General features: G+C 46.8%; 1 protein-coding gene across 2 annotated transcripts in view; it reads right to left on the bottom strand.

Moving 5' to 3' along the window:
- Positions 1-1,167: 1,167 nt before the first annotated feature.
- TFRC (transferrin receptor) overlaps positions 1,168-24,035 on the bottom strand; it is an 83,468-nt gene continuing 60,600 nt past the window's right edge. For both annotated transcript variants that reach the window (XM_075340442.1, XM_075340443.1), the window contains exons 10-19: positions 20,865-20,995; positions 20,673-20,789; positions 19,452-19,537; positions 16,695-16,758; positions 16,323-16,390; positions 16,199-16,242; positions 12,679-12,760; positions 12,364-12,585; positions 4,367-4,507; positions 1,168-4,265 (exon numbers count right to left, since the gene is read on the bottom strand). In XM_075340442.1, coding sequence (XP_075196557.1) covers positions 4,026-4,265; positions 4,367-4,507; positions 12,364-12,585; positions 12,679-12,760; positions 16,199-16,242; positions 16,323-16,390; positions 16,695-16,758; positions 19,452-19,537; positions 20,673-20,789; positions 20,865-20,995 — 1,195 coding nt within the window. In that variant the 3' untranslated portion in view covers positions 1,168-4,025. The remainder of the gene's footprint in view (positions 4,266-4,366; positions 4,508-12,363; positions 12,586-12,678; positions 12,761-16,198; positions 16,243-16,322; positions 16,391-16,694; positions 16,759-19,451; positions 19,538-20,672; positions 20,790-20,864; positions 20,996-24,035) is intronic.

Below are 24,035 nucleotides of genomic sequence, written 5' to 3' on the forward strand. Positions count from 1 at the left end.
TAGTCAATTCTTCCAGCATTTTTTGCCATGCTACCTATTTTTCCTTGCAGATTTGACCCTACAGAAGCACGTTTTATCCAAATCTGCATCACGATATTTCACAGAAAGCTCATTCACCTTGCTGATACTATAACAATTGCATTTTTCGGCAGCAAAACATGCACAAAAATGCAATATTAACAAGCCCCTGACTAAGCTGCCAGCCAGCGTAACGCGTGGGGATCTCCCCACGGCCTCTTTTACAGCATTACCTTGCTCCCCTGCTCCTGTGTTGGTATTTTTTTTTTCCTCCACATCCATTGCATGCGACCCTTTTTTCCCCATCCATACCAGGCCCGGTTGATAAATATGGAGCTGTGATATATTCACAAATAGAATTTTTCCTGAAAGGGGTTTTTTCAGCGCTCTATACTCACATTATCTTGTGCTGACATGTGCTTGGTTCACACCTGGTTATTAGCACTATAGGGTAGCACATCTAGCAGTGCAACATTCTTTATTTTTCTCCACAAATTCAGGTTATTGCATGCCTCAGTAATTATGGATTATGTAACCGTTTATTTCAACCTATGAGACTTATTTTTGCATACTAGCAATTGATATTGTTACACCAACCGGTTATTGATCTGATCGTTATCCCGGAGTAATTCCTGATCATTTCCCTGAATATGGTCATTTTATATCTGGATGTCAGCTCTATAGTGCAGCACACTCAGTAGTGCCAACACTCTTCACTGACTGATAGGATTCTGGATTCATCTTCCGTAGGCATTAGTAATTTTTTGGATATTACATAATTGCATGATATGGATATTTTTGCATGTTAATGTATATTGTTATACCAACCCCATATTGATTGGATTATTTTCCTGGAGCTTATTATGAAAATTTCTGAGGCAGTGTTGTGCACTTGTCTGTGTTTTTAATGTTTTTAAATTGTGTGTTTCCCATTGACCCAATAAAATTATTGAATTGTTTGTTATTCCTTGTTAATTTTTTGATGTGCACCTAAATTATGTGTGCCCTTTTTCTCCTTGTACATTATTATTTTCACACATAAGGCTACACTCCTCATCCTACTTTAGGCTGTGCACCCCTTCATCTTATTTACAAGTCCTTATGACTTCCAAAGCATTCAAAAGGAAAGAAAGATCACAAAAAACGGACTTTAGGGAAAAACATTTATTTTTAGCACAGCGAGTCATTGAAATGTTAAGTGACAGGAAAAGTTACAGCTAGTTACATCACAGACCCTTAGATAGGAAAACCCAAGATGAAGCAAAGAGGGGGGAAGCAGATTACTTTAGTGGGACTTGTTCACCATTCCCCGAGACAGAAATTGGCCTGCACAGTCAAAAGAAAAATAAAAAAATCATGTATACTCTGTCACCGATCCCCCCCCCCCACGGCACCTCATGTAGCCCCAACAGGGCCACTTGTTAAGGCAGTCCTCTGCCCGTCATACGTTCATGTGACTGCTGCAGCAATCACAAGCCCATCTTCTCCAGGAGGTGTGTGGGGGGGGGGGAAGCACCAAGACAACTAGGGCTTCAGACAGCACTGAAGAGCAGTTTGTGGACAGATGGTATACAGAATAGAAGGGGGAGGAGTGGTGGATAACCCCTTTAATAAACTCAAGGAATTTTTCCAAATCAGACACTTGTAAACCATTGGCTATACCATTAACTCATAGTAAATACATGCTCAATATCTATGCATTAGACATTTCAGCAGCAGGAGCCATGGAGAAGATCTGGGACCAGATCTTACAATGCAAACTCATTATCTTGGACCTGGTGATACTGGTATATATACACACATATATATAAAAAAAAAATCCATTACAGAAGGTCAGTATAATAATTAACATTTTCAAAGTGAGTATACTAGCCTCATCACGTCTAAGATAATGCACACTGCTTGTATTGTTAAACGGGTCACGTAATCTTAGAATTCCTCAGGTTTTCTCCACCATATTGAGATATTACAGTAAGCCCTTGGGGCTATGGTACAGTAGTCCGGTACAGAAGCATGAGATCAGGCAATACACAAAACATGCATCCCAGAAGATAGATTGGTAGAAAAGTATATCATTCTAAAGGAAGTTTTTCCACAACAACAAAAATGGTTTATATCCAAGGAGAATTTTTGCCAAGTAGGATAAAGGTTATTTCAAGTGCTTATTCTGAAAAGGAAGACTCTTGGCCTACACAAGTGCTTCAGGGGTGGAACCTGTAACAATACGAATTGTACAGGCCTCACTCATCTCTATTGTGATCACATTTTGAAGCTTCTGTGGAAAATTTCCTAAATCAGTATAAATATAGTAGAAATTTAAAAAGAAAAATTGCACTCAGAGCAGAAATCAAACACTTCCATTAAAATGGAGCCGGAAGACCACAAAATGCACACAAGCAACACAATATACAAATTAGTGAACAGAGCTAAGCATTGCAAGCAAATATTTAACCTAAAACTAATTATGGGAAACACTGTCCCCGATAATTAAGTACACCTTTAGTGTAACATATGAGGGATCACTGCCCCCGATATAACACTGTGGTAGGGAAAATCTACCAATTTTGTACATAATCCATTATGGAAGACACTGCTCCCGATAATGTAAGCTTATACGCTTCATGATACAAGGTACTGGAAAGTCTGCTTTGGGGTACAGTTACATGGGGCAAACTCTGGATTTTACATTTAAAGTGTACCAGTACAGTGGATGCGATTCAACCGATTCTCGTATAAGAGCATAAATCCATGCAAACCTGCCAGGGTACAGATGTGGTGGACATTAAATCCAGGTGGTATCAATTTAAGCTGTAGATTTTCACCATCAATAAATAAATCAATGGGAAATGCAGAGCAAAATCTGCATGCAATTTATGAGGATTCTGCCAAAACTATTTTCTGTGCTAAATTTACGTCCCATGTGACCTGACCCTTAAAAGCATATAAAATAGCCTAATAAATGTAGTTTAGTGCATTTCTGTGCACTTACCATTATGACCTGTGCCATGCAACAGAAAAGCCCTTGTACTCTGTAAGATGGTTGGTTGACTGCCTTCGACATGCACGTATATGCATAAAAGATAATTTCTAGCAGTTGTAAGGGTTTCAGCCCTGTTACATGGCACAGGGACAGCAGATATTCCAGTATCATGTCAGACCGGTTAAGCAGATGCTGCTTTTATCATACAGAAAATAAAATCCGACAGTATAACCGTCAATTATGGAAGTCACTGCTTCCGATAATCAAAATAACAAAATTAACACAGTTTATAGTGATCACTGTCACTGATAAATAAATAAGTATTCAGTGCTTTATATTCGTTCAGAATCCTGCTAGCTTGAGCCCATCTATACTGCTCCTGCACTGCAGGCAGTTACCAAGATTACCATGTAACCTGAAAGAGGCAGCAAATACCTGGCACACAAAACCAGGCTGACCACCACTACGATCAACACCTGCCTCAGGGATGGAAAGGTTCCTACAGTGATTCTGAGGCTTAAAGTAGAAAGGCATGGAAGGGTGAAGGTTAAAAATCTGCCACATTTTAGGTATTTTTGAAATTGGGCAGAATTAGCAGCCTCGAAAATACCAACCTTGTGCACAACAGAAAGTAAGGAGAGGGTAAGGTGGCACCTCTATTCCAGTGGCTAATATTTGTGTGGCACAGAGCAGTTATTCCACATGTCAATTTCTTCAGATGTTAGCTGAAGAAAGCACAGAGAATTAATTGAGGGCTGGAGGAGGTATGTGAATTATGGGAACCTGTCAGATTCATGCTGTCCAGACCACACTTGGCCGGCTCTTTCCAGCACTGCTAGAGGCGATTGACAGGTCTCTCCTTGTGTCCATACGAGGGAGAGATCTGACAATCAGCTGCGTCTGCACAGCCATGCTCTCATTGATGCTACCTGTGGTTTGGACAGCATGAATCAGATGACAGGTTCTCAGATATCCATAAACATGAGGCAAAAATTTTGATAAGTGCTTGGAAGTGTATAGCATCATCTTAAAACTCGTTATCTATTTCCCAAATCTCACCCCCCAGGGCATTTGCAGCACTCTGTAAAGTCCAAGTAAGAAGGGCCAACTGGTTTTTAAACAAATCTTCATTAAACTGCGACTTGTCTTTGAGCAAATCCAGGTGTTTCTTCAGTGCACCAAAGGTGTGATTGCCACAGCCATAAAGAATATGTCGAAACGGGGACTCTTTAGGAGAAACATAAGGAGAAAGCATAGAGTGCTCAACCTAGAAGTGGGGGAAGGAAAAACAAAGTAAAACACATTAACTTCTTGAAATCTTAGGGGGGGGGGGGGGGGGGATAATTTAAAAATTGGCACAAATATTACCTTCATAAGTCGATCATTTAGAGAACGCAGAAAAGGATTATTTTCCAGGTCAGAGTCAAGAAAATTTTTCATAAGTGCTTTAGATGCCCTGTTGAAATCACCCAACGCAGAATTTATCCATTTTACATCTAGGTTCATGTTCTGAAGGGGAAAACAAAACCAAAAAAAATTTTAGTCCAGCTTCTAGAGTAGATTTATAAGAGGGAAAATAAAAAAAAAAGGTCCCCAAGCAGTGAATTAAACCCAAATGAATACTGGGATTTCGGGGGAACTGGTTAATCCCTTCACAAATCAAGGACGTACTTTTTCACCACTTAGATAAATCCCTTGTATATGTGGACCTCCTGAGAAAACGATCAGGCATGTTATGTTAAATCACAAGAGTAGCTGTCGTTAACTACATGTGAAGATAAGCAACTCTAATGTACCTTACCAGAGAAATTTGCTTCTTTCTCCACGAGGCAGTTGTTACTGAAGAGATTCTACATGGAGGGGATAGAGGAAGAGGAAGGCGCTAGAGGCAGAGGAGGAGATTCTCTCAGTAATTATATCGGTCTACACTGAGTAAAGATTTTACCAGTGAACTGAGAAGTTACAAATATCAGTCTTAGCTGAGAAAGAAGCAGATTTTTCTATTACAAGAGTTACTCTTTCCAGAGAGGAGCTGCCACCAGGAGGTGTTCAGTAGTGACATGCTCTGCTCTCTATATTGAAAATAGAGAGGAGATTGCTAACCATACACCTTAGGGCCAGGTCCAGTCTGTACATGGACCAAAATGTTTGATATGGCAAATGAGCCACAAAATATGCTCAGGTGAAGCGAGATTTAGGATTTAGTCAAGAACATTGTGGATGGCGTCGGACTGGGGTGTCAAGTCCAATCAGTAACTGACTCTGGAGCTCATTGTTGAGCTACATGCAAATATTACCCATAGACAAAATTTACAAATGCCTCTATGGTAATTTGTTACATTGGGGATGATTAGATGAAGGGAATTTTGTTACTTACCGTAAATTCCTTTTCTTCTAGCTCTTATTGGGAGACCCAGACGATTGGGGTATAGCTACTGCCCTCTGGAGGCCACACAAAGCACTACATTAAAAGTGCAAGGCCCCTCCCCCTCTGGCTATACCCCCCCGTGGTATCACGGGTTCTCCAGTTTTAGTGCCAAAGCAAGAAGGAGGAAGCCAATAACTGGTTTAAACAAATTAACTCCGAATAACATCGGAGAACTGAAAAACCGTTCAACATGAACAACATGTGTACCCGCAAACAACAAAAAAACATCCCGAAGGACAACAGGGCGGGTGCTGGGTCTCCCAATAAGAGCTAGAAGAAAAGGAATTTACGGTAAGTAACAAAATTCCCTTCTTCTTCAGCGCTCTATTGGGAGACCCAGACGATTGGGACGTCCAAAAGCTGTCCCTGGGTGGGTAAATAAATACCTCATGTTAGAGCTGCAAAACAGCCCTCCCCTATGGGGGTGTCACTGCCGCCTGCAGGACTCTTCTACCTAAGCTGGCATCCGCCGAAGCATAGATATGCACCTGATAATGCTTGGTGAAAGTGTGCAGACTGGACCAGGTAGCTGCCTGGCACACCTGTTGAGCCGAAGCCTGGTGACGTAATGCCCAGGACGCACCCACGGCTCTGGTGGAGTGGGCTTTTAGCCCTGAAGGAACCGGAAGCCCCGCAGAACGGTAGGCCTCTAGAATTGGTTCTTTGATCCATCGAGCCAGGGTGGCTTTAGAAGCCTGCAACCCCTTGCGCGGACCAGCGACAAGGACGAAAAGTGCATCGGCACGGCGTATGGGCGCCGTGCGGGAAATGTAGATTCTGAGTGCTCTCACCAGATCTAGCAAACGTAAGGCCTTTTCATACCGGTGAACCGGATGAGGGCAAAAAGAAGGCAAGGAAATATCCTGATTAAGATGAAAAGAGGATACGACCTTAGGGAGAAACTCCGGAATGGGGCGCAGCACAACCTTGTCCTGGTGGAACACCAGGAAGGGAGCCTTAGATGACAGAGCTGCCAGCTCAGACACTCGCCGAAGCGATGTGATTGCAACAAGAAACGCCACTTTCTGCGACAGCCGAGAAAAGGAAACTTCCTTCAGAGGCTCGAAGGGCGGCTTCTGGAGAGCAACTAGTACCCTGTTCAGATCCCATGGATCTAACGGTGGCTTGTACGGGGGCACAATATGACAGACCCCCTGCAGGAACGTGCGCACCTTAGGAAGACGTGCTAGACGCTTCTGAAAAAACACGGATAGTGCCGAAACTTGCCCTTTAAGGGAGCTGAGCGACAAGCCCTTTTCTAACCCCGATTGCAGGAAGGAAAGAAACTTGGGCAATGCAAATGGCCAGGGAGACACTCCCTGAGCAGAGCACCAGGACAAGAAAATCTTCCACGTTCTGTGGTAGATCTTAGCCGAATTCGACTTTCTAGCTTGTCTCATTGTGGCAATGACTCCCTGAGATAATCCAGCAGATGCTAGGATCCAGGACTCAATGGCCACACAGTCAGGTTCAGGGCCGCAGAATTCTGATGGAAAAACGGCCCTTGGGACAGTAAGTCTGGTCGGTCTGGCAGTGACCACGGTCGACCGATCGTGAGATGCCACAGATCCGGATACCACGCCCTCCTCGGCCAGTCTGGAGCGACGAGTATGACGCGGCTGCACTCGGATCTGATCTTGCGTAGCACTCTGGGCAAGAGCGCCAGAGGCGGAAACACGTATGGGAGCTGAAACTGCGACCAATCTTGAACCAAGGCGTCTGCCGCCAGAGCTCTTTGATCGCACGACCTCGCCATGAATGCCGGGACCTTGTTGTTGTGCCGGGATGCCATTAGGTCGACGTCCGGCACTCCCCAGCGGCGACAGATTTCCTGAAACACGTCCGGGTGAAGGGACCATTCCCCTGCGTCCATGCCCTGGCGACTGAGGAAGTCTGCTTCCCAGTTTTCTACGCCTGGGATGTGAACCGCGGATATGGTGGATGCTCTGTCCTCCACCCACATTAGAATGCGCCGGACTTCTTGGAAGGCTTGCCGACTGCGCGTCCCTCCTTGGTGGTTGATGTATGCCACCGCTGTGGAGTTGTCCGATTGGATTCGGATCTGCTTTCCTTCCAGCCACTGTTGGAAGGCCAGTAGAGCAAGATACACTGCTCTGATCTCCAGAACATTGATCTGAAGGGTGGACTCCTGCGGAGTCCACGTCCCCTGAGCCCTGTGGTGGAGAAATACTGCTCCCCACCCTGACAGACTCGCATCTGTCGTGACTACTGCCCAGGATGGGGGCAGGAAGGATCTTCCCTGAGACAATGATGTGGGAAGGAGCCACCATTGTAGAGAGGCTTTGGCCGTCTGGGAAAGCGAGACTTTCCTGTCCAGGGACGTTGACTTCCCGTCCCATTGGCGGAGAATGTCCCATTGAAGTGGGCGCAGATGAAACTGCGCAAAGGGAACTGCTTCCATGGCTGCCACCATCTTCCCTAGGAAATGCATGAGGCGCCGCAAGGGATGCAACTGGCCCTGCAGGAGAGATTGCACCCCTGTCTGTAGTGACCGCTGCTTGTCCAGCGGAAGCTTCACTATCGCTGCTAGAGTATGAAACTCCATGCCAAGATACGTTAGTGACTGAGTCGGTGATAGGATCGACTTTGGAAAGTTGATGAGCCATCCGAAAGACTGTAGAGTCTCCAGCGTAGCATTCAGGCTGAGTTGGCATGCCTCCTGAGAGGGAGCTTTGACCAATAAGTCGTCTAGGTAAGGAATCACCGAGTGCCCCTGAGAGTGCAAGACTGCTACCACCGCCGCCATGACCTTGGTGAAGACCCGTGGGGCTGTCGCCAGACCAAATGGAAGAGCTACGAACTGAAAATGGTCGTCTCCTATCACAAAACGTAGAAAACGTTGATGTTCTGTAGCAATTGGCACGTGGAGATAAGCATCTTTGATGTCTATTGAGGCAAGGAAGTCTCCTCTGGACATTGAGGCAATGACAGAGCGGAGGGTTTCCATCCGGAACCTCCTGGCGTGCACATGTTTGTTGAGCCGTTTTAGGTCCAGAACAGGACGGAACGAGCCGTCCTTTTTTGGAACCACAAAGAGATTGGAGTAAAACCCTTGCCCTTGTTCCTGAGGAGGGACTGGGATAACCACTCCTTCCGCTTTTAGGGAATCCACCGCCTGCAGCAGAGCATCTGCTCGGTCTGGATGTGGGGAGGTTCTGAAGAACCGAGCTGGAGGACGAGAATTGAACTCGATTCTGTACCCGCGAGACAAAATGTCCGTCACCCACCGGTCTTTGACCTGTGACATCCAAATGCCGGAAAAGCGGGAGAGCCTGCCCCCGACCGGCGATGCGGAGGGGGGGGGCTGGAAGTCATGAGGTAGCCGCTTTGGAAGCGGTACCTCGATTTGCCTTCTTGGGGCGTGTGTGAGTCCGCCACGAATCTGAGTTTCTTTGCGTCCTCTGAGTCCCTTTGGACGAGGTAAATGGTGTCTTGCCCGAACCTCGAAAGGACTGAAACCTCTGCTGCCACTTTTTCTGCTGAGGTTTGGGTGTTCTGGGTTGTGGTAAAGAGGAGTCTTTACCCTTGGACTGCTTAATGATGTCAGCCAATGGCTCGCCAAACAGTCTATCTCTAGACAAAGGCAAACTGGTTAAACATTTTTTGGAACCAGCATCTGCTTTCCAGTCCTTTAACCACAAGGCTCTGCGCAAAACTAACGAATTGGCGGACGCCATTGAGGTGCGACTGGTAGATTCTAGGACCGCATTGATAGCGTAAGACGCAAACGCCGACATCTGCGTGGTAAGGTGCGCCACTTGCGGCACTGCTGGATGCATGATAGCATCCACTTTTGCTAAGCCAGCTGAAATAGCCTGGAGTGCCCATACGGCTGCGAATGCCGGAGCAAACGACGCGCCTATAGCTTCATAGACAGATTTTAACCAAAGGTCCATCTGTCTGTCATTGGCATCTTTAAGTGAAGCGCCATCCTCCACTGCAACTATGGATCTAGCTGCCAGTTTGGAAATCGGGGGGTCTACCTTTGGACACTGTGTCCAGCGCTTGACCACCTCAGGGGGGAAAGGGAAACGCGTATCTTTAGATCGTTTAGAGAAACGCCTTTCTGGGTGAGCGTCGTGCTTCTGGATTGATTCTCTGAAGTCAGAGTGATCTAACAAAGCACTCAATTTACGCTTGGGATAAAGGAAACGAAACTTTTCCTGTTCCGCAGCCGCCTCTTCTGCTGAAGGGGCTGGGGGAGAAATATCCAACAGCCTATTGATGGCTGAGATAAGGTCGTCTACCATGGCATCCCCATCCGGGGTATCCAGGTTGAGAGGGGTTCCAGGAGTGGATTCCTGATCACTCTCATCAGACACATCACAGGGAGACTGATTGCGCTGAGACCCTGAGCAGTGTGAAGACGTCGAGGGTCTTTCCCAGCGAGCTCGCTTAGGGTGGCTGGGGCCATCATCTGAGTCATAATCCTCGGCCTGTGAAGCCGGGGACCCCCCTGTGGGCTGGATACATTCCAAGTAAGGGGGACCTGAGGACAGAGGCCTCGCCGTGCCCAGAGACTGAGCCCCATGCATAGATTGCAAGGTCTCAAGGATTTTTGCCATAGATACAGACATATTATCTGCAAAAACTGCAAAGTCCGTCCCTGTCACCGGGGCAGAACTTACAAGCGTCTCAGCCTGGGTCGCTACCTCTCCTGACTCCGGCTGGCGAAGCAGCACCGGGTCGGAGCATTGCACACAATGGGGGTCATCAGAGCCTGCTGGTAGATTAGCCCCACATGCAGCACACGCAGTATACACAGCCCTTTTTGCCTTGGCCGCCTTGCGTTTTGAGGATGACATGTTGCTGCTTCCACAGAGCGATCTGGGATATGCAGCCAGAAGCGCACCTCACAGTGCAAGAAATACAATATCTATATAACTGTATCCAGTACACTGATACACAGTGAGGCACTAGAGGGACCAGCACAGAAAAATCGCTTACCGCCCGCTTAAAAAGCGGGTGTGTGGTCGCCAGATAGCCCCTAGTCCAGGTCTCCCAGAGCCTTGCGTCCTTCCTCCAGCCAGGCATGCATGTAATGGCTGCCGGCGTCTCTAGAGAGGAAGGGGGGCGGGCCCTGGGCGTTCCTGGCCAAGAGCGGGAAGCCTGCTTCCCTCTGTGCCAAGTGAGAGGGCTGGAGCATGTAAATCAGGCTCCAGCCCTCGTCGCTGCTTGCGAACAGCGTCTCTCCCCTACCCTGAATGACAGGGTGGGGGCGGGAACGAATCGGAGCTGCCGGCGTCCTAGGCCCAAAAAGCCGGGGACTCAATTTATAACCGCCGCCGCCGTAAAAGCGCGGACGGCGGATCCCCGGCGCACCACAAGTCACAGCAGCGCCGCCCGGTCCAGAGGGGGTCGGCGCTGCGTTCCCAAACACAAACAATCCCCCAGTAATCTGTAGGGACACCAACTCCACGTTGCGGTCCCCGGCGCACTATAACACCCAGCCAGCCCGGAGTGTGTCTGTGCCTGCCGGGGACACAGAGTACCTGTAAGATGCAGGGCCCTGTCCCTGATCGTACTCCTGCTCCGAATCCATCAGGTTCTAATGGGTCTGTGGATGGAGCCCGGCATCAGAGCTGAGAGGCCGGCAGGATCCCACTTCCACAGAGCCCTACAAGGAGATGTGGAAGGAAAACAGCATGTCAGGCTCCAGCCCTGTACCAGCAATAGGCACCTCAACCTTACAACACCATCCAGGGGTGAGAAGGGAGCATGCTGGGGACACTATATGTGTCCTCTTTTCTTCCATCCGACATAGTCAGCAGCTGCTGCTGACTAAAATCTGTGGAGCTATGCATGGAATGTCTGACCTCCTTCGCACACAAAGCTAAAACTGGAGAACCCGTGATACCACGGGGGGGGTATAGCCAGAGGGGGAGGGGCCTTGCACTTTTAATGTAGTGCTTTGTGTGGCCTCCAGAGGGCAGTAGCTATACCCCAATCGTCTGGGTCTCCCAATAGAGCGCTGAAGAAAATGCTTTTGTCTTTACACTGTTGATTTCACTATGTTGTGCCAAGTATTAAATTTAGATCAGTGGTTCCCAAACTCCAGCCCTCACGACCCCGCCAACAGGTCATGTTTTCAGGATTTTCTTAATATAGCACAGGTGATGCCTTGATAATGATTCCATCACCTGTTCAATAGTAAGGAATCCTGAAAACATGACTTGTTGGGGCCATGAGGACTGGAGTTTGGGAAACACTGATGTAGATGGATGTGCCCTGTGTGACAGATTCTGGTTAAGCATGACAGTGTAATAGTCATTTTAATTTTCATATCAAATCAATAGTACAAATGAAAATAAGTAACTTTGTAATATATCTTATCAGACAAATCTGCTTCTTTCTCGGACAGAATTGATCAGCCATTATCAAAATTCTCCATTCAGTGAAGACTTTCCCATTACGGAGATAGGAGATTGCAGCGGTTACTGATGAGATTCTATGATGGGAGGAAGGAGCCAGCGGCAGAGCTCCACCGGACCCTGCCTCTTCCATCTACATAGGAGGTGGCAGTGGTTACTGATGAGATTCTATGATGGGAGGAAGGAGCCAGCGGCAGAGCTCCACCGGACCCTGCCTCTTCCATCTACATAGGAGGTGGCAGTGGTTACTGATGAGATTCTCTTAAAGGGAACGTCTTCACGGACTACAGATTTGACCTCAGAATTTTAATAAGAACTAATCAATTATGGGAGAGAAAAAAAAAAAAAAGCATATTTGTCTAATAAGATTTATTACATAAAAGTTGCTTATTTTCATGTGTACTATTGATTAAATAAAATTAAAAATGGTTACTTTAACCACTATATCCTGCACGTTACCCAGCTGAAGCTGGAGCCATTGGTCTTCATGCATAACATCTTGTACTGAGCAGCAATTGCATAAAACAAAACCTGAAGTATCGTACACTTAGCGCAAGCTTTTGCTTGTTAAGCTCCACAGTTCTTGTAAGGAGTTCCCCCGTATATTTCGTAAAGTCCAGCGGCAGCTTGTGGTCATGTGTTAAGCGAAGTATTATCTGGCCTGTAATATTTGCAGCAGTCTTACACATACTGTTTATATTAACCAACGCCTTAAAATTCTCCAAAGTGTCGTCATGAGTGTTAAAATAGGCATACGGTCGATCTCCCTGTAATACAAAGAGGGCATACATTAGTAGTGATATATACTGTTCAAGACTACCTCGAGTCTTCTACCAGTTGCTCAGGAAAAACTAGTTTACCTTTTGAAATCGGAAAGATGCAGATGGGATACCAGAATACGCAAGGAAGGGATATGCACCGTCATCCATGGAAAATCCATAACTGGGGAGGAAAGAGGAAACAAAACCACATAACACCGAAAACTTTAACACAAAAAAAAGTATAATTATAGTTTATTGAATACATTTCCACAGTAAAATAAATAAATCTTGGGCTGTGTAAGGCTGTGTGCGCACGTTGCATTTTTTCCCGCGTTAATTCTGCGTTTTGAACTTAAGCGTTTCAGTGCCAAATTGCATGCGTTCTGCTTCCCCCAGCAAAGTCTATGAGAAGTCCAAAAATTCAATGCGTACGCTGAGTTTTCAAACGCAGCGTTTTGGATGCCAAAAATCGCTGCGGGAAAAAAAAAAAAAATGCACGTCACTTGTGCGTTGTAGCTGCGTTCTCCACCCATTGAAATCAATGATGTGGGTCAAAACGCAACCAAAATGAACTTTGACTGCAATTTTGTTGTGTTTCGCATGCTTTTTTGACAACAAAAACTCAGGTCCTTCAGTCTGTCGATGTTGGTCAGTCAGTCGATCTCTTTCTCTGTCAATTTGTCGCGCTGCATGTCTCTGTCCATCGGTTGGTCTCTCCCCCTCTTTCATACTCACCGGTCACGGGTGCTGTGCTGCACGGCTGTCAGAGCTCAGGCGGCTTTTCCTCTTTTGAAAAGGCCGGACGCTCATTCCATTTCATATTCCCTGCTTCCCCCGCCCACCAGCGCCTATGATTGGTTGCAGTGAGATAGCTGTCACTCAGCGTGGGGGGAGTGTCTGACCGCAACCAATCATAGGCGCTGGTGGGTGGGTCTATATAGTGCAGTAAAATAAACAGACGATACCAGCCAGGGTAAAGCCACACGGCTGAAGGCTGGTATTCTCAGGATGGGGAGCCCCCCAGCCTAAAAATATCAACCAGCAGCCGCTCGGCATTGCCGCATCCATTAGATTCAACAGTCCCTACCAGTCTCATCCTGAATAGCCTTTGTGCAGTGGCAATTGGGGTAATAAGGAATTAATGGCAGCTCATAGCTGCCACTAAGTCCTAGGTTAATCAAGGCAGGAGTCTCCCCGAGATACCTGCCATGATTAACCTGTAAGTTAAAGAATATAAACACATCCAAAAAATTCTTTATTTGGAAAAGAGAAAAGGGGGGGGGGGTGGGAACAAAAACAAAAAAACTTGCACCACTTTATTAATCCCCAAACACCCATCCAGGGCCAGCGTAATCCACGCAACGCTTTCAGCTCTGCTACATGAAGCTGACAGGAGTGGCCACAGACCATGACCGCTCTGTCAGCTCCACGCAGCAACTGGAGTGAGCCGCGTGATCAGTGATGACGTCACTCAGGTTACCCACAGCCGCCGCTGGATCCTCCAACTGACACCAAGTCGCCCGTGTGACTGAAGTGAGCTGCGTGATCAGCGATGACATCACATCTGAGTTGCGGTCTCGGGTGGAGGACTCCAGCTAGCCACGGGTAACCTGAGTGATGGCACCACTGATCATGATGCTCAATTCAGTCACTCAGGGGGATTTGCGGTCACCGGTGAGTCCTTCAGGGGTGACCGCTAATCAGGACGTGGACACACAGACAGCCGTGGGACAACAATAAAGTGGGGTGAAGTTCATCCAATTTCATTCTCATCACGCAACTCTGTCTGCTGTCAGCAGGGCAGGAAGCAGAGCTGAATTGCCATAGGACAGCACTGTCAAAAATGCATGCTTTTTTTTTTACAAACGCAGGGTTTACAGTTGTCCAGTCTGCCAGAGGCTGCGTTCTTTTCCGCACTGCTCAGAACGCAATGTGCGCATATACCCTAAAGGTTTTCCCCTTTTTACAAGTACTGGAACCACAATTGGATTTATGTTGGGGGCCCCTAAATATCTCTACACACATCTCTTTATTCAATATATATTAAAAACTGGTATGAATGCAAACACATTACTACACAAAGAATACTAGGTCATCTTCTTCGAAGTATAAATATACACTGGGCAGTAAACAGTGGAAGGTGGTGTTTACTGATCTTCGGATATACACTAGGATCACTATATAAGCTGTTCTAGTGTCACTGGGTTGAGAAACACGTTCTGGTGTCTCCGCGGTGTTGGATGTTGATCTCCCCGAGGTTAACCATCCTTACCTATGCGTGCTAGGCTGCAGCAGTGGTCACGTCAATAATTTGCAATACTACTGTAGCCAGGCACTGAGCACCGGACTGTGAAGTCTACCTTGGCACAGCTCCTGAGCACAATTACTGGCTACAGCTCCTACCAAACATTAGCAGCAGCAGCAGGGTGCTGAACCCCGGGACGACAAGTATCTGCTATTTTACTGTATTTGGTGGTCCACTTTGATAGTGGAAACTCCCTTTAAAATCAATAGTGAAGTAATATAAAAAGGCACCATTGGGGCAGATTTAAGTGCAGCAGTTTAAGCAGGTTGCCAAATCTGGTACATCTTTGTTTAGTGCAAATTACCAAGACCTTGCACATAGCAATGCAAATTAGCCCACAAACCTTTCCAGAAAGTCACATCTTCAAAGAATACTTGCCATTTCCTTTAGTAAAGCGTAAAAGCTTACAAATATTTTTTAGGCCTCCTTCACACATCAGTGATTCTGGTACGTATGTTGCAGTTTTTATACGTTCCAGTATCACTGACATATGCTGACAAAAAAAAAAAAAAAATATATTGGTCCATGTACAGTGATTTCTCACCAACGTGTTTCCGTGCGACGCACACGCGTGTCCTTTTGTTCCACACGGAGACAAGTCAGTTTTTTTCTGGCATCGCTGATGTCACACGGACTAGACAGTGGTGTGGTCCATGAAACACTTACCAGAAAAATCACGTACAAGAGCTTTTTAAAAACTCACCCGGCTCCAGCGCTGCTGTCTCCTACTTCCAGGTCGGCTAATCATGCTCATACTTATGCACTGCACAGACTACCCGGAAGAAGCTGCAGAGTGGAGACAGCAGCGGCGTGGACACAGTATCACGATAGACTTCAGCACCACAGACAGCAGCAGCGTGGACAGGTGAGTATAAGTGCCTGATCTCTGTGTATTATTACGGATAGCACACAGATCACACGTGTACCAAAATCACGGCACAGAGGAACATACGTTTGTCTTTAGCATTGCACAATCCCCCCACTCTTGCAGGTCACTCCTACAATGTTACACAGCCAAGCAGACTTGCTAGAGAATAACAGATTATAGGCTGCAGCAACCTCAATGTTTTCTTATAAGCTGTAGTAAAAATTCCCAACAATATCTGAGTTTTTGAGGTAATCATGCAGCAGCTGTCTCATAGTTTAGTAACCTGAAATTTTACAAAGACTGTCAAGTGCCCAGAAGTTGCCATGTAGACAGATTACATTCTTTGTAGATTTATAATGGTGTTGGAGAAGGGGGTGTTGGAAAAAGGGGTGAGGGACAGAGGAGATCAATGTCTGTATGGAAATAGTTACTTATGAAAGAATTACCTAAATTGTTGTGACATCTGACGATTAGTCATGGGATCAGGAATCTGTACAGAAAGGAAGATTTAAAGGTTGTTGCAATTTATTATTTTTTTTTTTTTTTAATTCATTTTAGATAGAGTATTACCTCTTTCAGGATTTTTTGGATCATGTTGTACAGAAGTGGACTAGCAGACACCTGAAGAGATTCTGAACCTGGGGAGGGGGAATGAAAAAAAAATTCACCATGTTATTATTCTGTACTTAGCAAGTAATCACCCAAAATATATCTGGCGAAAAATATTTTATTTTATCTATAGCAACAGATACGAGTGCATAACATTGAAAGACTTAACACTAGAACTACTGAGGTAGTCATTTTGACTACTTTGCACCATGTATTTCTATATAGGTGTCACGAGTCCAGTAGTTCTAGTTTTAATGTGCAGTTCACAAGATCAGAGCTTTGTGGATTATAGAGTGAATCATTCAAAACACGAGAGCGCCACTTGTAACATACCTTGGAAAATGCCATCCAAACTAATATACGATATGGCTTTAAGATGTAGAGTAGTAAGGTAACCCTAAAAACAAGGAAACATAAAAAGGCACACACATAAAACAATGTCCATTCACAATAAACTCACTTCTAGAACTACATAACAAAAAAATATTATAATTAGGCCCTGTGCGCACACTGCGTTTTTACCCGCGGTTTTGCTGCAGAAATTTCTTGAGAAAGGTTTGTAACCTTTCTGCAGACATTTCCCAGGAAAACCTATGGTAAAAAAAATAGCTGTGCGCACACCATTTTTTTCTCAAGAAAATTCTTTCTGCAGAATTTCTTGAGAAAATGTGCATGTCACTTCTTTTACGCAGGTACCTGCGATATTTCACGCCATTCACTGTAATGTAATCACGAAATACCGCGGGTATACCGTAGGTAGCAAATGATGTGCGGTATACCCTCGGTATAGCCGCGGTTTACCTGCGGTAATGTTCATCACTGCCTGCGTTTTGCAGGGAAGTGATGTCATTATGACAGGAAGAGGAAGCGGAGCAGAGAGTAAACACACACACACACACACACACACACACAAACACAATCACACTCCCTGTATGCGGCACAGAAGCACTTCAGTGTGACCTCCGTCAGGTGCCTGTGCAGTCTGTCCCGCTCCAGCCCCGCGGCTGCCGGCACTGCAGTGTGTCAGTGTCTGGCCGCCCTGAGGTATCAGCACCTTCTCACACTGCAGTGCTGGCAGCCGCGGGGATGACGAGCGCTGCTGTCAGGTTAGATTAGATCATTACCTGCTGTGACGATCTCCTGCTCTGCTGACGTCAACGCTGTCACTGCCTTCTATGCCAGTCTCACGGGCGGCCCGAGACTGTCACTAGCTGTGACGTCACGGGCTCTCGCGATACTGCTGAGAACGCAGTGAGCATAGAATTCAGTGACCGCGCTGTCAGCAGAGCAGGAGATAGTCAGTGCAGGTAATGATCTCATCTAAACTCCTGACCGTAGCGCTCATCATCCCTTGCAGTGACCTGGCCTGACCTATTGATGTTAGCTCAGGTCACTGCACTGCTCTCCAAGCCAATGGGGAACATTCTGTTCTTCATTGACTATGGTATGGATCGTCGTGGGACCCCCTTATTGGATTACACCAGACCTGGAATGGATTGTTCTTTTCAATAAATTGGTGAAAGAGGGAATGTTTTGTGGAGTGATTTTTCAAATAAAACTGTCGTCTATTTTTTATTTCTTACTGACTGGGTTAGTGATGTCAGGTATCTGATAGACGCTTGACATCACTAACCCCAGGGCTTGGATGCCAGGTGACATTACACATTTGGCATCAACCCCATATATTACCCAGTTTGCCACCGCACCAGCGCATTGGGATGAGTTGGGGCTAAGCACTAGGATTGGCACGTCTAATGGATGCGCCACTTCTGGGGCGGCTGTGGCCTGCTATTTTTAGGCTGAGGAGTGTTCAATAACCGTGGACCTCCCTAGTCTGAGAATACCAGACCACAGCTGTCCGCTTTACCTTGGCTGGTGATCTAATTTGGGGGACCCCACGTATTTTGTTTTAAATTATTTAATGTAAAATAACAGCATGGGGTGTCCTCTGTTTTGGATTACCAGCCAAGGTAAAGCTGCCAGCTGTGGTCTGCAGCAGTCTGCTTTATCCTAGCTGGCTACAAAAGATAGGGGGAACCCCCACGTCTTTTTTTATTTATTTTTTGGCTAAATACAAGGCTAAGCACCCTTTAGTGCCACATGAAAGTCACTAAAGGGTGCCAGCTTAGAATATGCAGGCAGGTGGGACATTATATAGGTCTCTCTCATCTATATATCTATTCATCTATCCATCTTTCCCTCTATCCATTATCTGTCTATCGATTATTATTTATATTATCTACTGCAGTTACAGCATAAAAAAAAAAAAACACAGGGACCAACCTGCGGAGAAAAACGCGGCAAAAACGCATGCGTTTTTCCAGCGATTTTTTTACCACAGGTGCGGTAATCTTCAACTCCTAGAAGTTTCTCAAGAAATTTTCTTGAGAAAAATCACTTTTCTAGTGCGCACATAGCCTTAAAGTGCACGCTTGCAGGAAGCAAACCCAAGGCTCCGATTCATGAATTCAAAAAAAAAAAAAAAAAAAGGGGTGGGATTATTTTCTCACACCAGTTTCTCCCAGGTCCAGCAGAATGGGTAGAGCCAAGGAGGCACAAAGGTATGACGCTGCAGTTCATCCAATTAATGTGCCTCTTAATGGATCTGGCGCATCTGACTTACAAGGCCCCTCATCAAGACTGGTATTGTTCACACCGATCTTGACGAATCAGGGTTTACGTCTTCTAAACTAACCATTTCCCAACATGGCCAATGTCCAGCTCTTGCTTTTTTGGTTTCGCTCACTTCTTACAGAAGCTTCTTCAGATTAACTCCTATGCCAGTGCTCTAGTAACGCCACTGTCAGCAATTAACAGTGGCATTTACTATGTTAAGTTGCACGCCAAATTGGGAGCAATCCACAATCCACAAATGTTAGTGGCATGTTCTAGCCATGTGCCACAGCCATTATCTGCTGGTTATGGTGTGGGCTCAGCTACTACAACTCGCCCGCTTTTGACTCGCACTGTACATGTACAGTAGATGGCAGTAAGGAGAAACCTATCCTTTAACAACCTACTTCAGGATTTGGGAAGACAAGGAGATGGGAATTCTAAGGGCACAACTAAAAGATGAGTAAAGGGAAATACCTCCAACCACTCAGTTGCGCCAACTGCTCCATAGTCGCCTGCACTCCAGCTTGCAAATACAATACTCCGCCTAGGTTTAAACCCCTCTGTAAGAATAAGAACATTCAATAAATGTTAAGTCTTAGGCCCCTTTCACACGTCCGTGCAAAACACACGTTTTAGTCTGTGGTGCGTCATCCACGTAGCACATGGACGTCTATACTCACCTGTCCCCGGCCCTGCTGCTGCTTCCAGGTCTGCGGTGCAGTGAATTTTCACGAGCATAATAAGGGGGGCAGGAAACAAGTGACAGCAGCACCAAAGACAGGAAAGTATAGAAATAATTTTAATTTTAAACAAGTGTTTTCTCCGGTATGTGCGTCACATGGCTCACAGCGTGCGGGCCGTGTGACATCCGTGCTGTCAAAGAAAACACAAACAACGCCATGTGAAGCACACGGACATAGTCCGTGTGAAAACATGCTTGTGCGCAGACCCATTGATTTTACTATGTCTCCATGCAAAAAACAGACATCACACGTACGTGTGAGCGAGGCCTTAGGCCATGTGCCCACGGGAGCTTTTTGCTGCGGAGTTTGCCGCGGAAAACCTGCGGATTTTTCTGGATTTTCCAGATAAATCCGCAGGTTCTAGCATGTACAGGCACTCCCCATGTTACCCTATGGGACATGGGGAGTGTGTGCCCACGCTGCGGAAAGTGCGGCTGCAGAATCTCCTGCGGAGATCCCTCAGCCGCACCTAACTGCATGTCAATTATTCATGCGGATTTACTTGGAGATCCCGGCCCTCCGCTATGGAGATAGAGGTCGGGACGTCCGCAGGTAAATCGCGTGAAACTCCGCATGTTTCCCGCAGCTATTCCGCTGGAAACTCGCAGCTAAAAATAGCGGGAAACATGCAGCCGTAGCTGCGGCTATATCCGCAGGTACGAGCGTCCCGTGAGCACATGGCCTTAGAGTGGCCATCTGGGTTAAAACGCAAAGTCTGCAAAATCTTTACTGTGGTAGGAGACTCACATTAAAGGAGTTCAGACTGACACGAAAAGACTGAAGTCACTGCCATCACAACTACCCTGGTTGCCCACAGAGTTGCTGAGCATAGTTATTTCAGCCCAGAAAAAAAAACTTCTTTAAAAACAGTAAGCTTATGTCGTTTCTATTGTAATATATATTTTGGTGGGGGGGAGGGGTGAATAGAGGAATAGTACGCATACACACTTACCCTTAACCATTTCTGATAACATGCGGGCAAGCTCCACCAGCAGGGATGTTCCAGCAGCTGCCTTGGACACTCCTAAACCCATGGCATCTCTCTGGGCCCCAACCACAACATAGCGATCTAGATTAAAAAGTTTATTCCTTAATTGGCAACACTAGAAAGCCACTGCAGGAAACAAGAAAATGCTTTAATTACCTGGTTCAAGGCCTTTAATAACACCGAAGACGTTGTAAATTTTCTTCTCAGCAAGAGTACTGTTGACTTCAATCTTAACGCTGAGCTTACAACCACTCGGTGTACCTAGACAGCCGGTAAGCTGTAGTTTACTAGGATAAAGCAACAATTCACATAACTGAGGGTCACATGGCCGTATAAGATAGTCACTTTCATCCAGAAAATTTGCATGATTCTTATGTCATATGTCTTATGTCAGCGCTATAGCTATATATTCCATAATATATAAATTATATTTTACGGCAGCCAGACCATTTACAGTTTCCTATGTTCTCCCGGGGGTGAAGGGGAGATTTTCTGTTTCTTTACCTCCCCTTACAAGAGCCATCATTTGTCCATCAATATAGCGGTATGAGGGCTTGTTTTTGTGGGACGAGATGAATTTTGGAATGTCTCCACTAATTTTAAAATCACATACTATACTGTAAAACTGGTAAAAAACTGAAAGTGATGAAATTGAGGTGATGATGGTGGGGGGGGGAAACAAAGAAAAAAAAAAATTCTGGTTTTGATTTTTTCGTTATGCTGTTTACCGATCGGATTAATTTTAGAGATTTTGATAGATCAGACAAAAAGCAGCAAAACCAAGAAGGGAATTTTGTTACTTACCGTAAATTCCTTTTCTTCTAGCTCTTATTGGGAGACCCAGACGATTGGGGTATAGCTACTGCCCTCTGGAGGCCACACAAAGCACTACACCAAAAGTGCAAGGCCCCTCCCCCTCTGGCTATACCCCCCCCGTGGTATCACGGGTTCTCCAGTTTTAGTGCCAAAGCAAGAAGGAGGAAGCCAATAACTGGTTTAAACAAATTAACTCCGAATAACATCGGAGAACTGAAAAACCGTTCAACATGAACAACATGTGTACCCGCAAACAACAAAAAAACATCCCGAAGGACAACAGGGCGGGTGCTGGGTCTCCCAATAAGAGCTAGAAGAAAAGGAATTTACGGTAAGTAACAAAATTCCCTTCTTCTTCAGCGCTCTATTGGGAGACCCAGACGATTGGGACGTCCAAAAGCTGTCCCTGGGTGGGTAAAGAAATACCTCATGTTAGAGTTGCAAAACAGCCCTCCCCTACGGGGGTGTCACTGCCGCCTGCAGGACTCTTCTACCTAAGCTGGCATCCGCCGAAGCATAGGTATGCACCTGATAATGCTTGGTGAAAGTGTGCAGACTGGACCAGGTAGCTGCCTGGCACACCTGTTGAGCCGAAGCCTGGTGACGTAATGCCCAGGACGCACCCACGGCTCTGGTTGAGTGGGCTTTTAGCCCTGAAGGAACCGGAAGCCCCGCAGAACGGTAGGCCTCTAGAATTGGTTCTTTGATCCATCGAGCCAGGGTGGCTTTAGAAGCCTGCAACCCCTTGCGCGGACCAGCGACAAGGACAAAAAGTGCATCGGCACGGCGCATGGGCGCCGTGCGGGAAATGTAGATTCTGAGTGCTCTCACCAGATCTAGCAAACGTAAGTCCTTTTCATACCGGTGAACCGGATGAGGACAAAAAGAAGGCAAGGATATATCCTGATTAAGATGAAAAGAGGATACGACCTTAGGGAGAAACTCCGGAATAGGGCGCAGCACTACCTTGTCCTGGTGGAACACCAGGAAGGGAGCCTTGGATGACAGAGCTGCCAGCTCAGACACTCGCCGAAGCGATGTGATCGCAACAAGAAACGCCACTTTCTGTGACAGCCGAGAAAAGGAAACTTCCTTCAGAGGCTCGAAGGGCGGCTTCTGAAGAGCAACTAGTACCCTGTTCAGATCCCATGGATCTAACGGCCGCTTGTACGGGGGCACAATATGACAGACCCCCTGCAGGAACGTGCGCACCTTAGAAAGACGTGCTAGACGCTTCTGAAAAAACACGGATAGTGCCGAAACTTGCCCTTTAAGGGAGCTGAGCGACAAGCCCTTTTCTAACCCCGATTGCAGGAAGGAAAGAAACTTGGGCAATGCAAATGGCCAGGGAGACACTCCTCGAGCAGAGCACCAGGATAAGAAAATCTTCCACGTTCTGTGGTAGATCTTAGCCGAATTCGACTTTCTAGCTTGTCTCATTGTGGCAACGACTCCTTGAGATAATCCAGCAGATGCTAGGATCCAGGACTCAATGGCCACACAGTCAGGTTCAGGGCCGCAGAATTCTGATGGAAAAACGGCCCTTGGGACAGTAAGTCTGGTCGGTCTGGCAGTGACCACGGTCGACCGATCGTGAGATGCCACAGATCCGGATACCACGCCCTCCTCGGCCAGTCTGGAGCGACGAGTATGACGCGGCTGCACTCGGATCTGATCTTGCGTAGCACTCTGGGCAAGAGCGCCAGAGGCGGAAACACGTATGGGAGCTGAAACTGCGACCAATCTTGAACCAAGGCGTCTGCCGCCAGAGCTCTTTGATCGCGCGACCTCGCCATGAATGCCGGGACCTTGTTGTTGTGCCGGGATGCCATTAGGTCGACGTCCGGCACTCCCCAGCGGCGACAGATTTCCTGAAACACGTCCGGGTGAAGGGACCATTCCCCTGCGTCCATGCCCTGGCGACTGAGGAAGTCTGCTTCCCAGTTTTCTACGCCTGGGATGTGAACCGCGGATATGGTGGATGCTCTGTCCTCCACCCACATTAGAATGCGCCGGACTTCTTGGAAGGCTTGCCGACTGCGCGTCCCTCCTTGGTGGCTGATGTATGCCACCGCTGTGGAGTTGTCCGATTGGATTCGGATCTGCTTTCCTTCCAGCCACTGTTGGAAGGCCAGTAGAGCAAGATACACTGCTCTGATCTCCAGAACATTGATCTGAAGGGTGGACTCCTGCGGAGTCCACGTCCCCTGAGCCCTGTGGTGGAGAAATACTGCTCCCCACCCTGACAGACTCGCATCTGTCGTGACTACTGCCCAGGATGGGGGCAGGAAGGATCTTCCCTGAGACAATGAGGTGGGAAGGAGCCACCATTGTAGGGAGTCCTTGGCCGTCTGGGAAAGCGAGACTTTCCTGTCCAGGGACGTTGACTTCCCGTCCCATTGGCGGAGAATGTCCCATTGAAGTGGGCGCAGATGAAACTGCGCAAAGGGAACTGCTTCCATGGCTGCCACCATCTTCCCTAGGAAATGCATGAGGCGCCGCAAGGGATGC

This window comes from Anomaloglossus baeobatrachus, chromosome 3 (genome assembly GCF_048569485.1).
Source record: "Anomaloglossus baeobatrachus isolate aAnoBae1 chromosome 3, aAnoBae1.hap1, whole genome shotgun sequence".
Classification (NCBI taxonomy): domain Eukaryota; kingdom Metazoa; phylum Chordata; class Amphibia; order Anura; family Aromobatidae; genus Anomaloglossus; species Anomaloglossus baeobatrachus.